The sequence below is a fragment of the Ambystoma mexicanum genome, chromosome 5p (genome assembly GCF_040938575.1).
Source record: "Ambystoma mexicanum isolate Mex_15411 chromosome 5p, UKY_AmexF1_1, whole genome shotgun sequence".
In the NCBI taxonomy this organism is placed as follows: Eukaryota; Metazoa; Chordata; class Amphibia; order Caudata; family Ambystomatidae; genus Ambystoma; species Ambystoma mexicanum.
Genome location: NC_090930.1, coordinates 1,114,184,806 through 1,114,198,056, shown reverse-complemented (window position 1 = coordinate 1,114,198,056; position 13,251 = coordinate 1,114,184,806). Strand labels below are relative to the sequence as shown.

The 13,251-nt window shown below is 47.8% G+C and overlaps 1 protein-coding gene across 1 annotated transcript in view; it reads right to left on the bottom strand.

The window, feature by feature from the left end:
* The window catches only part of KIF13A (kinesin family member 13A), a 2,203,773-nt gene extending 2,199,467 nt beyond the window's left edge, over nucleotides 1-4,306 (bottom strand). Inside the window, exons 1-2 of the mRNA XM_069613597.1 lie at nucleotides 3,900-4,306; nucleotides 3,174-3,255 (exon numbers count right to left, since the gene is read on the bottom strand). Of these exons, the coding sequence (XP_069469698.1) occupies nucleotides 3,174-3,255; nucleotides 3,900-3,954 (137 nt within the window). The 5' untranslated portion in view covers nucleotides 3,955-4,306. The remainder of the gene's footprint in view (nucleotides 1-3,173; nucleotides 3,256-3,899) is intronic.
* Nucleotides 4,307-13,251: the final 8,945 nt, after the last annotated feature.

The following is a 13,251-nucleotide window of genomic DNA, read 5'->3' as shown; positions in this document are numbered from 1 at the left end:
TTCATCAGAATCTAGCACCAATGCCTTTCTCTAACAGGGGAAATAAAATGCATTCCGTTTACAGAAGGGTAAAAAAGCTACACTGTGCAGGTCAGGCACAGAAGACCATAGCCTCAGTGTACTATGGATCCACCCTCCTACCCCACTACAGCCATCCCCACAGAACTCCTAGCAAGCCACAAGAACTTCCAGGCATTCAAAGCCTGTCCTCGTTTAGCTGTGGCAAAATGTTCTCCTTCAATTGCGACACATGAAATTAAAACAGGTGCTGCAAAGACATAGCTGTCCAAGTCCACAGCAACAGAGAGGGCTAACCCAGGATGCTGACAACCACATCCTAGATGGTGAAGTGTCCACTCAGCTTTCTTGCCAACAGAAACTGGTCATCTGACTTCTAGGGAGTGAGTAGAAGTGAATTAACTTTCCCATCTCACGTGCATTGTTTCAACACATCAACACCAAAAATCGAGTGTTGCAGAAGGCCTAAAACCCTGAGTCAAAGATACTACCATCGTACTCTTCGGCATGGTTACTCAATATCTGATCCTTCAGATATTTTGGGCTGAGACTCACATGGTTGTTCACCACCCACAATGCTGGCTACGGGAGTCGAAGTTAATAAAAAAAATAATCTGCTAGGCCACATAAAGAGTAATCTTGCTTTAGAGTTTTGGGGATGAGACACATTGGATTCCCGCACAGGTTATCTTCCTTGAATGTATCATCCCTCCGCTGGTCAAGCAACCACTCTCCTCAATCGGCAACAATAGGCCGTGGAAATGGGGATACTGTGCTTTAGAAAGACTACTCAATCACTTCAACTCGATTTCAGATCTTGTGGTTTATCTTAGTCAGTTAAACTCTCCACATAGGGTTTCCACCTGACTGAAATTTTCAGTACGTAAGCAAAAAACATTTGAGAAAAGCCAGCAAAACTCGTTTTCCGCCACGCTTTGAACCAAACCCTTAAAATCGGAATTATGTGTAGAAAAGACATCAATGCAGAGAAATTGTGATCAATTATTAATTATTTACACCTCCATGAATTTCGATAAATAGGCCTTACCTATATCAAAAAGGTTCAAGGAAAAGGGAGGTGCATGTGGATTTCCCTTGACGAACTGGTGCATTTTACTCATGTGTAAATTATGTATGTAAAGTGGGTGTGCACGTGCTTTTGAGAATCAAGCTTTCCTTTTGTTAACTGACCCTGTAGTCCGCAATAACAGCAGATTACCTATATAGCTAAAACCGGCAGCGTAAAGACTGCACAGAGAAAGCGGTTGAGCAGGGTATTTGGGATGACTGTCAGATAATCATATACCCACAGGGAACACGATTTGAATAATGTGATTACAAAACTAATTTTCTGAAGACCAGAAAATTAATTAAGTGAATTTTGCCTACAGAGTTGCTGCATGTCAGCGGTACTATTTGGGCACGTACACCAACGAAACAAAACCCACATTCCAGAAAGGGAGAGCGCACGTGGGCAAGATGTGGGTGCTTTTTGGGCTTACTGATGTCTTGACGGGTATTTCGCAGTTCGTTGCTAAACGTCGACAAAGTGAACGGACAGTCTCAAAAATCTGTCGTGTAACTGTGAAGGCCGGGAGAAGGATTCCGCTGGCCGCGCGCCAAAATACCAGTGCACCAGACTGTAAAAATAGAACCGAATGGGAAAAGCTCTGGAGACGGAAACATGGTGCGTCTACCCCCCTCCGACAGACGCTACCTGTTAATCTGCCCCGTGCCTCCAACTCTGTAATTTGCAGTTGTTTTTTTCTGTCAAACGGGAGTTGAAATTTGGTGCCTTGGGCTGTGTAAACAGCTCCGCGGGAAAATTGGCATTCCAGGTCGACTACAGTGTCCCTTAACTTCCTTTATGCCCTCGCGTACTTAGTAGCTGCCTGATAATCTAAGCATGGGACCTTCGGTTTCTGTGCGTGGGAAAGACCATCAACCAAGAAAATGTCACCTCCGTTTTATATTAAATGGTGATATAACAACAGTTCAGGAGAAAAAGTAAACGTAAAGTTCCGGATTTTTGTCCCCTAGCACATACCACAGAATGTCTTCACAACAAGTTGGTCGCTTATTTTTTCAATGATAACTATGCACGCCCCGTTCAACGAGTGTGTCCCCACTGCCTTCAGTTTAATCAACTGACACATTCTGCAGCACAGAGCTGCACGCACTTTCTGTGCAGGTTTTTTTTAAAGCAAAAAATGACAGAGGACTTGCTGCAAACATATGTTTATGTCTAACTCCATATTTCAGACATGCGCCCCCAACTGGATGGGTTGCGTGTTGCGGATGCAGACTTGATGAGGTGCATATGAAGTAGCAGCAAGAGGAGGCTGGGCAAAAAGAAAAAAAACACCCACACATAGTGGTCCTAAAACAGCCTACATCAAATTGGAGCTAGTACCGCTGCATGGATTCTCTGATGGAATAAAAGAGGTGTGCTGCAGGAAGTGCTCCTTCAACCTGCTCATCATACAGCCTTTCTCTGCACACTCAAAATGCTTTTAACAGGTACATCCCTGACATGTCCCCACCCACCCGTTTTATCTTGCCTTTATAAAAGATACTGGGCTGTGACCCACTAAAACACATATCAGGCACATTGCATTCTCACGCGAGCCTTGGATTTAAAGGAGCCTTCAAAGATCTGAACCCCTTCTTGAAAACACCCATCTGGCACTGTAAACTTGTAGATGCAAGCTGAATGCAGGGGAAGAGTGAAAACAAGATCAAAGAAGCTAGGCCAACCCAAACTGCCAAACGTTCAAGTGCCTTTCTTAAATCGTATCAGTCATGTTTCTAGTTGCCTTCTGGGATGGGCGGGGCGGGAGCGAGGTGACTGCCAAAGCACATGAATCAAGAATGACTGACAGCCGAAATCCCACCGGTAAAGCCATAATCTACCAACGAGCGCCAAGTGCCCGCTCTCTACCACCTTTAGGCACATTCACTTTATGTTGCAACCTCTTAAAAACATCAAACAAAAAAAGCTACCAACGTGGGAAACACAATCTCTCCTTTCACCGACCAAACTGAAACAGAACAGAAGAACGGTTGGCAAGAACGAATATCCCTTAACGATTATTGCGTTTCATATTTTGATCAATGGTATAGCTAAGGTTGGTGTTTCTTACCGGCTGTCTGGCTGCTTGGCGTTGGACGGCGGGGGGTGTAGCACGGTCTGGTTGCCCTCCATGTCCACAACGCACTTGGTGCTTAGATCTAGCTCTGGCAAAATCGGCAACATGGAAAGAATCGAGATGCATACCGTTACACATTGAACTGTGCAAATGAAAACAGCGCAACACGACAACAACACAAATCAAATAGAAGTGCAAAATAAAAGTGCAACAGGTTAACAGTTCCAAGCAATATGTGCATCAGAATGAAGAACAAATAATACTGTTTAAAAAAGAAATGCATTATAAATCTTTCAAAGCGAAAAATGTGTGATGTCTTGTGTCAACTGAGCAAAGGAAAAGAGTGCAAGACACGTGTAAAAATTGAACTCCTAAACCAAAACGCGCGACAAAGCATCTGATGAAAAAGCAAAATTCACTGCTAATCAAGAGAACAGCTGAGCAAAGAAGACAGCGCACTATATGTGCACAAAGTCAACAGTCAGCGCAACAATAACAAATACCAACTGTCCAAGACATAAAAAAGCGGAACACTTATACTTTACGAAACAAAAATGTACAATACGACACAGGGGCAAAGACAAAAGTACAGAAAGCAACAAGTCAAGTGGTGTGCAACAGCAGCCCAACTTTCTGTGAAGCACATGGCAGGGTCTCTGCCCCAGGAGAAAGACAACTGATGGCTGGACGCTTCCAAAATAAAGAGGGGTGTACACATGTTGATGCCCTCACCTCTGCGATTCATGGGCCGGAGCCTGACGGCCACTTTAACCTTAGTGTCAGACATGTCGGCCCTGGGCACGGGAGCTCAGTCAGAGACAGCAGACTTTGAAGCTTCTTCCCCTTCCTGGAGTCCGGCCGGGATCACACGCTTTCCCGGGGGTGATGCGGGCGGTGCCGGGCGCCCGATCCCTGTGCACAGCTCCCAGCAGCAGCCTGCTCCATGCCCGGCCGCTTTCTGCGCATCAGAGACCCGTAGCCTCCTTCTGCGGCCTCCTGCCCCCATACGACTCCACCAGCCCGACCGCCATCTTCCAGAGCTACCCGAGCCGCGGGAGTATCGGCAGAAGCTCCGGGATCCGGCACAGTCTGAAGCCCCGTCCGTTCCCCTGAGAAACCGGGAGCTCCGGAGGTAGCCGAGAAAGCACGAGAGGAGCCGAAAATCCTCGCACGGGCATCGGAAACACCCGAAGTCACTCGGCTATCGCCTGTCCCAGTGGGAAAGGCTTCAGGCAAATGGACGGAGGGGGGGGGGGGGGGGAGATGGGAGGATGACAGTTCAAGGCTGCTTATCGCCTGGCTCGCGGCCAAAGGCATCGTGTGAACTATGATTTCAATTCACCCCCAGCTCATTTGGCAAGTGTGAGTGTAACATTAAGAAATGTTTCACAAACACATTAGAAACACGAACTGTCTGGCGGTTTCAGAAGCGATTCTTTCGTACTGTTACTTTCTTCCAGAAAATAATACAATTCACGTAAACTGCAAAACTTCCCGTCTCCCAGACATGTTTCCTGCTGTAAGTTTCCTTAATATTCTCTTAAAATGCATTTGTGTGGCCTTCCTATTGATGTTATGCAATGTTACAGTATATTTGCATACAGGCTGAAGATGTGTGGGGGCCCATTTCAACATGATGGTTGCACCCCCTTGCCTAGAGCAGAAATGTCTGAGGCACCCATGGGGTGCTTAATTTATAATGGTGGCAAATACAGCTGAGGGTTAATAGTTGCTGATTATAACGAGAGAGCTAGCCAGCAGGGAGCTGGCACACTAAATGCCCACTGAAAAGCTATAAATCCTTTGTTGTCAGCAAGTGGCTAATCTGGAGGAAGAACCAGTGTTAAAAGGCAAAGATGTGATAACACTTCTGTATACCCCGAGGGAAGTTATTGCAGGAAGGGCTCCAGCAGACGCAGCTTGTAAGGCAAGCGCTGCGAAGTGTGCATTTAAAGCCCCAGAACCAAAGTAATGAAGAAAATAATCTATTGTTGTGTTATAAGGCTGCTGACTGGCAACATGGGGGCAGTTGCAGGGGGGCCGCCAGAGGCTCAGGCCACTTTCAGCTGAAAAAGTTGAAAGGCCCTGACAGCATCCCTGTTTATAAAGTGCCCCCTGGCGTATCTGATGCTGTCAAAGCACTATAGGCAGCATGGCCCTTCAGCAGGCAGTGGTCTGAAAAGATGAGAGAGAGGATCATTGCATGCAGCAGAAATGGTAGAATAGGCAAAGTACAGAAAAGCAGAAAGATCTAGTGTGCAGACTTTGCAAGCTGAAGATTGGATTGAGACGAGGCAAGCTGTGTATTGAAGATGGTAGAGATTATGTGACAGCAGGACCACATTTTTTGTGGGACTCAACTGTATTCTATGGGGTGCAGCACTATAGGAAGAAATCAAAGGGAATTAAGTATATGGGCACTGTCTACAGCTGAGGGCTCTGCTCAGCCTAAGATGCAAGTACCTTGTAAAGTTATTGAAATCTGGACATGTATGAGAGTAAGGGAGACCATTTCTTGTTCACATCGCATAAAAGTCAACCTTTTAACCGGCAACAGGCAGGGCACTGCTGGGTGGTGGGGTTAGATGTTTTGTAGGAAGGGTTGTGCTGAAGACAAGAATACTGTGTAGAAAAGGGCATAGGTTATGTCTTTCATTTTTGCTTCTATGGCTATCCCTTCCAATACCTTGTTATGCCCTTTTACCCTTGTCATGCTTTTCTATGCCATGCCTTGCTATATGTTACTTGATTGTTTGCACCTCTAACCTGCTCATCATTCTACTTTCTACCACATACTATACTGCTCCCAGGTGTCGGCTAGTATTTGCTTCCATGCGTCCCACTGAAGCTTTGCTCTTGGGTGGCCCTCTGTAATTTTGCCCCACTTTGATTTGGTCCTAAGTGTCCCACTGTACATTTGCTGGATTGTCAGATTGGTCCGGGCTGCCCTATTGCAATTTTGCTCCTAGGGTTTCTCACATGGATTTTCCCCTGAAACAATTTCATTCGAGTGTTGGCTGCTCCTGCGTGTCTCAACCCCCACAATGTTATTTAGGTTCAAGCGCTGCCCTATGCCCAATGTCCTCCAGAGGGCTTAACATTTCTTCTCACAATTACCGCACCTCTAACAGCACATTGGCACAGCCACATATGATGGATGCCTAAGTGCTCATCAATCACTCCACTGACTGCGCCCGGCCTGCTCAAACTCTACATTCCAACACAAACTACACATGCCAGCGTAGCCACCCATCCATGGCCATTTGACCCCCCCTGTCAACAGACATCCAACATCAGAATGCTACACCTCTCCAACCAACTTGCATAACAGTCCCGACCAACTCATTCTTGCATTATGGGCCTCAAGGCTCACCTCTGGACACAGATGCCCCAAGTGCTCGCCACACAGTTTACCTAGAAATAGACCAGCATGCAGAGCTCAAGGTTCATCTAGTCTGCATGCATCAAAGCAACAGAAAAGCTAACTTGCATTTTTCCTTTCTCCCCACTAACCAGCTACCCCTCGCAGATCCTTTTTGGATCTCCTTGAGCACCTGGAGCATGCAAATGGCACTGGAGGGTGGTATAAAACCCAGCAACATAACCAACGTACGGTCCATCAGGGGAAGCTCAGGAGCTGCTACTGCATGCCAAGCAGCACTCAAATACTTCAGTCATACCACCCTGTGCCAGTTCAGGCCTTTTATGAATGGTATAGCTGCCATAGGTAAGGTAGCACAATTAGATTACTTTGAATCTCATAATACGTGGTTGGGGTGGTATTAAAGTTGAATAATATTATATAACTAGCACATAAAGCTTGATTGACTGGCTGATTGATTTGATTTGTATGGTGCTTAACAGTAAACAAGTGTAGCCGGGCACTGCATCTGGGCGCAGCTGGAACAAAGCCGGAGAGATTTGGAGCTGTATAGACAGATAAGAGTTAAAAGAAAAGGAAGGTTTTCAAATTGCTTCAAAAGTTTAACAGCAAATTCAGAGCTCAGAGCTGGATGGGAAATTGTTCCAGAGGCGAGGCCCTGCCACAGACAAACACTGATTTCCTCTGGTAGTTCAGCAGGAAGGGGGAATAATTAGCAGATATAATTGTGCTAGCAAAGTAGGAGCAGAGGTTGATATAGGTGAAGTTTTTTTTATGAACTATGATTGTGCTTAAAGACTAGGCCGAGTAAAGCTCTATAAAATGATGTTTTGGAGGTCCAAAAAGTAGTCACTTACTATCAGCAAAGTATACTGATGAGGAATAACACCTTTAAAAGTGTAATTCAGAAACAAATCATGCATGATTGAAGAGGCCGGTTGTTGCCGGTTGGCGTCCGGGTTGCTACAGAGCTTTCTCCTGGTCGTCACAGCCTCTAGTACATCAGCTACCAGGTTTGTTCTTGCTGCTGTTTATATCTACACCATACGTTATGCGAGACATACACACAGTAATCAATGAGCTTCGCTCAGGGGGAACCTTGTCCCCACCTCACGTTACAAACTACCAGCGCAGAAGTGCAGCCATCCTGGCCAAATATAATCATCTTGAGGAGCCTTTCCAAGATTATACTACCCCTAGCCCCACCCCCGCTGCTTGGCTAATCAAAGTGTGTTAACCTTAAGGTCCCCCGCTCCTTTCCAAATCCCACTTCGTTAGTCCTGTTAGCAGGCAGCCAGAGGAACAGAGGCAGGTTCCCGTCAACTCCTCCATGCCCCTACCTATCCAGACATTTAGTCTATTGCTCTTTACCCCTCGTCTGGTTGGCAATATTATTCAAGAGGCGGCCCCGAACATTCCATTGACAGACAAAAAAGCCTCTGAAAATGTGACTCGTTTTTCTCTACTCAACACACGAGCCACTTATGCAGCATGGGGTTGAAATTGAGTACCTACTGACCAATTCCAGTCCAGATTTTCTCGCCGTGACAGAGTCGTGGCTCAATGAGGCCATTCCATTCAAGACAACGCTTGCTATTCCCCCCAATTATCAAATCCTACGGGCTCACTGTGTTCATCAACATGGTGGGGGAGCAGCTCTACTGTTCAGACAGCAGCTACATTGCCATCTTTCCACTCATGAGTCCCGGGATGACTGTGGAAGTTTAGTGGCAAAACTTAAAATCACAGATAATGTCTCACTAACTATTGCCATCATCTATAGACCTGTAAGGCCAGATCCCTCATCATCGTGATAGGAGACTTTAACTACTGTTGGCTGTCCTCAATACCATAGGGTTCCCTCAGTGGGTAGAAGGACCCACCCTTATTGGGGGGCACATACTTGACCAGGTTCTATCCCATTAACTTCCTGTTTCCAATTTGGTCGTGAACCCCTGTGTAGGATCCGACCACCATTTTCATATGTTTTGTGCCCGTATCCCTGCATCCCCTTCTAGACTTGACACAAACCCCAGACAAATTAAAACTACCAGAAACTGGAAGAACTTCACACCTCCCAGGTTGTCTGCTCTGCTTGGCTCAAAGCTTGGCCTTCTCGATGACTACAATAAGGCCTCCACCTTAGATCTCACGGACACACTTGAGGGGGCAATCAACTTCTTAGCCCCCATCTTAAGCAGGCTCATGAAGCCTGAGACACATAACAACTGGTTCAATGACACCATTCTCAACCTCAGGCACTGGAAGAGGTCTGCTGAGCGAGATTGGCATAAAAACCTCTCTCCTGTCACCTTGGCTTCCTATAAACTCCTAGTTAAAGAGTTCAAGGCCACCATCATTCAGGCCAAATCCTCTTCCTACAACACCAGGATTGTGCAGGCCAAATCTAGCTCCAAGGAGCTGCTCTCTACCCTGAGGCAATTCAGGGGAGAGTCTAGCTCCTTGACTGCCCCCACAAAGGATTCCACATGGTGCCAAGAAATGCATAATTCCTTTGTCACCAAAGTGGCCTCTCATCAACGATCCATTGATAACATCAGAAATTCCTCCGACCCTGTGGAGGACAAATCGGTTGGGCCCTCCAAGCTCTTTCCTCCACTTCCGTTGGATATAACCCTTTTCCACTTTACCCAGAGCACTCAGACTGAAATCTCCCAGATCATTGCTAGCCTGAAACCCACCTCATGCCCGGGCGATGTCTGCCCATCAAGGCTATTCATGGGCTGCCTAGAGGTCCTGAGTGCTTGGGTGACAAAGCATGTTAACCTCTCCTTTGCTGGGGGGTCTGTCCCGCCCCTCCTCAAGGAGGCATGGATCACCCCCCTGTTGAGAAAAGATAACCTCAACCCCTTGTCTATAAAAAAACTACCGCCCTATTACCAACGTTCCATTTCTTCATAAGATTCTGGACAGGCTGGCGTATCTCCAATTCCAGAGATTCATTGAGGATAATTACATTTTTGGATCATGTCAATCTTTCTTCAGAACGAGGCATGGCACAGAGACCGACATGCTGGACCTTAAATCTAGTTTGTCCAACATTATCGACCAAGGTCAGCCAGCCCTCCTGATGCTGCTTGACCTGTCCACCACATTTGACTTGGTCGATCATGCCTTATTGGTGGACAGATTGGAATCACTGGTGGGCTGTTCCAAACTAGCCACACAATGGATGGCCTTCTTTCTCATCTGCCGTATGGCAGAGTCGCCATTGATGATGTAGCTCCACTGTTACGCTCACCTGGTATCCACGGGGGCGCCACACGATACTGGATGGAGGTCTAAGCGATACCCCGGACCCCTCTCTGCTTCGTTATGTGCTAGAAGTTGGGTAGCGCCTATAACAGGAGAATGGAGGGTTAAGATACTGGTTCTGTGATGGGTGGACTCCCAACTCATGGTCCAAATCCCCTCCCTTGGGGTTATTGCTCATCTTAGGTTCTTGTGTGTTGACCTCTCCGTCCTGCGTCTCTGTCTGTGCAGTGGCGCGTGGTTGGTGCAGGCGTTCGGTGGACCTAGTTGCTTCACTGGTCCGTGTGCCCTTATGTCGGGTCCAGACCGGCTGTGACTCCGACTCTGCTTGCTGTCTTCCAGGTGAGTTATAATGTCTTTTCCGTCTTTATTCTGTCTCTTTCTTTCCCTCCGTTTTCTCTGACTTCTCAGTGTCTTGCTCCACTATGCTGTTCCCTAACAATGTCTCTTTTTGTTTTGACAGGGATGGTTGTGATTTCGGAGTTGCCGCACCGATGGCGAATACCACAGTGAGTTATTGATGCGCGGAGCGCTGCACTGTTTATTGGTGTTAATTGCTAACCTGTGTTCTCTTCTCTTCTTTGTACAGGTTGCGGTGATGTTCCGGAGTGATGAGCGATCGAAGCGCTGCTTGCCCAGGTAAGTGCTTTGTTAATGCTGACCTTATTCCTTCTCCCTTGCAGGTTGCAGTGAAACCCGGAGATGGGCAAGGTAAGAGAAGCACAGGGTCAGGGCTGGTCTTTGCATCAGGCAGCCCAGGCGGCTGCCTGACGTCAGTCAGCCTCTAGGGGGGACTGCACCAGCAGTCCACAGTGCCAGTGCTAGAATACACGTGTAACACGTTAGTTTCCTAACATTATAAAAATGAATGTGTCTGTTCATTTTTATAATGGTAGGAAAGAACGTGTTACACATGTATTCTACCACTGGCACTGCTGCAGGCTGTGGCCTTTGACAGGGCAATTTCTAGTTCATTTGGTGCCCAGGGTGAAACACTAGGAATGCACCCCATCCCATGCGCCACTCCCGCCGCACCCCGTGCACCACTCCCACTGTACCCCACGCACCACCCCCACCGCACCCTGCGCGCCATTCCAAACTACAATGTTAAGGAACTCCTACCCAAAGTCTAACAGTCCGTCACACAAGGAATGAATTGCCATTTGCAACGGTGGGCCACCTTTTTCACTGGTGCCCAAGACAATGTTATGCCCCAGTCCCACTTAGGCTGCAGATAATGAGGACTGGGCACACCAAGAGACCATGAATATGGCATAGGATGCAGTATATACAACCAACAAAGAACACAAGATGCTGAAGGGGTTTTGGAGGCAACCTAAGCCAAAAGGGCAATGACAAGGAGACACACCTGAACCCAATAAACAATCACTTTAAAATTCTTTGAATGGGAATCAAGGGTATGCTTTGATATAGTAAAGTCTTGACTGTTGTAAGGATACATGGACCAGGATTATTTATTTATTCATACAATGTTTGTCGGGTACCTGCATATTTATTTATTTATGCAATGTGTGTCGGATACGAGTATCCGACACACATTGCATAAATAAATAAATTATCCGTCTCCATGTACCCGACAAACATTGCATAAATAAATAAATAAACCGGTTTGTGGCTTAAAGAATATTTACTCAGCAACACTGGTCAAAACTATTATCCGCATAGCAAAGTAACTCATCACCATTGCCATGGAAGTGGTTTAAAGTGTAATTGATATATAGTTTGGAAAAGAAGCGGCATGAAAGAAATAGCGCTGCTTTAAACTATTATTTTGGCCATTTTCTGGGCTTGCAGGGACGCACCATGGGCCCAAACGGGTCTCCGTTTGTACCGTGTCGGGGCACACGGTGAGTCCCTGCAAGGCACGCCCACTCCCCACAGCCCACTGCACCTCTCCTCCCATCTCAATGCCAGCACGAAACCATTTAGTGACTAATGGGCCACCGTTAGCAGTTTCCTGCCAGCATTGTGATGGAAGGGGCTGGTTTTAGCTGCAGGGGGACCTAAAGTGTTTTTATTGGTGTGCTTATGCCCCCTACTCCAAGTGGCGCGAAAGTGGTCAGAGGGAGCCTCTGACTTCTGTAATGTCACGTAGTACTTTTGTACTACGTGACATTACAGCCGGAAGGGGCAGTGCCAGCACCTGACCTGTGGAACTTTCCCCAAGTCAATGAGCCGCCCCACAAACTGGGGAATTCCAACCCCTCCAGAGGCTCCAGGGACCGGGGCGTTTGCACCCCCCGGGGCTATTACACCCCGGCAGTTGCCCGCCGCGCCCAGGCCAAGGAACCGGGCCTGGCCTCGGCCCTCAGGCAGGGCAGGGCAATTGACAAATAAATTAGCAACATTTGTTGCTTTATTACCTTCCCTGGGACCCGGGTGACGCTGGCGCCGCTGGCGCCAGCGAGGCCCATGGGCGCACGTGTGGTGTGCCCTCCTCCAGGCTATGGGCGTGCACTGACACTGAAGTGTGGATTGATTGGGGCTGGTGGTGTTGTCGGCCCAGGCCATTACAGAAAAGAGGAGCGATTGGGTCACTAAATCCTGATGTTGTTCCCATCACAAGCACACACTGCCACGCAGCAGCAGAATCAGCAAATACAAACAGTTGCTGCATCCTGCCCTCGCTGATTGGGCCTTGTTTCAGGAAATCCGGCAATAACTACAGCCTGTCGAGGCAAGCACACTTCTTTCCTCCTGCTCCCGTCCCCGCAGGTGAGGCCTACTGCTGCATAGGTGTTTTATTTATTTAAAAATGGTATTGCGGAGATGACTGGGCCAACCAAGAACGGCCTCTGGAGGCCACAAAGCTATCCACTTTTGTCAAGGCTCAAGTAGTCATGAAAAAGGAAGCGAGCACTGGCGGTGGACTCTCCTCAGGAGATCAAAAGGGCGGTTCTCAGAAGACCTGGGCAGAGTGTCACCGTCAGCAGATCTTAGACAGTTGCACGTTCCAGCGGGGTTGGATTGGTCCATCCGTCGGCCATTCGGCCCGTGGCCATGCCAAAATCACTTAGAGGGTGAGACCCTGGGGGCCAGTACCACGCGTGGGCTGGTTTGGAGGTTACTACGCCCTCCCTAGTTCCCGCTCCTGAGCATATTGTTCGCCATTCCCTCTTTCCTGGGCATGCCCTGGCCATTACGGGAAAGAGGAGCGAGTGGGTCACTAAATCCTGAAGTTGTTCCCATCACAAGTACACACTGCCAAGCAGCAGCAGAATCAGCAAATACAGATTCTCCATCCTGCCCTCGCTGATTGGCCTTGTTTCAGGACACCCGGCAGTAACTACAGCCTGCCGAGGCAAGCACACTTCTTTCCTCCTGCTCCGTCCTCGCAGGTGAGGCCTATTGCTGCATAGGCATTTTACCTATTCTAAAATGGTTTTGCAGAGATGACTGGGCCATCCA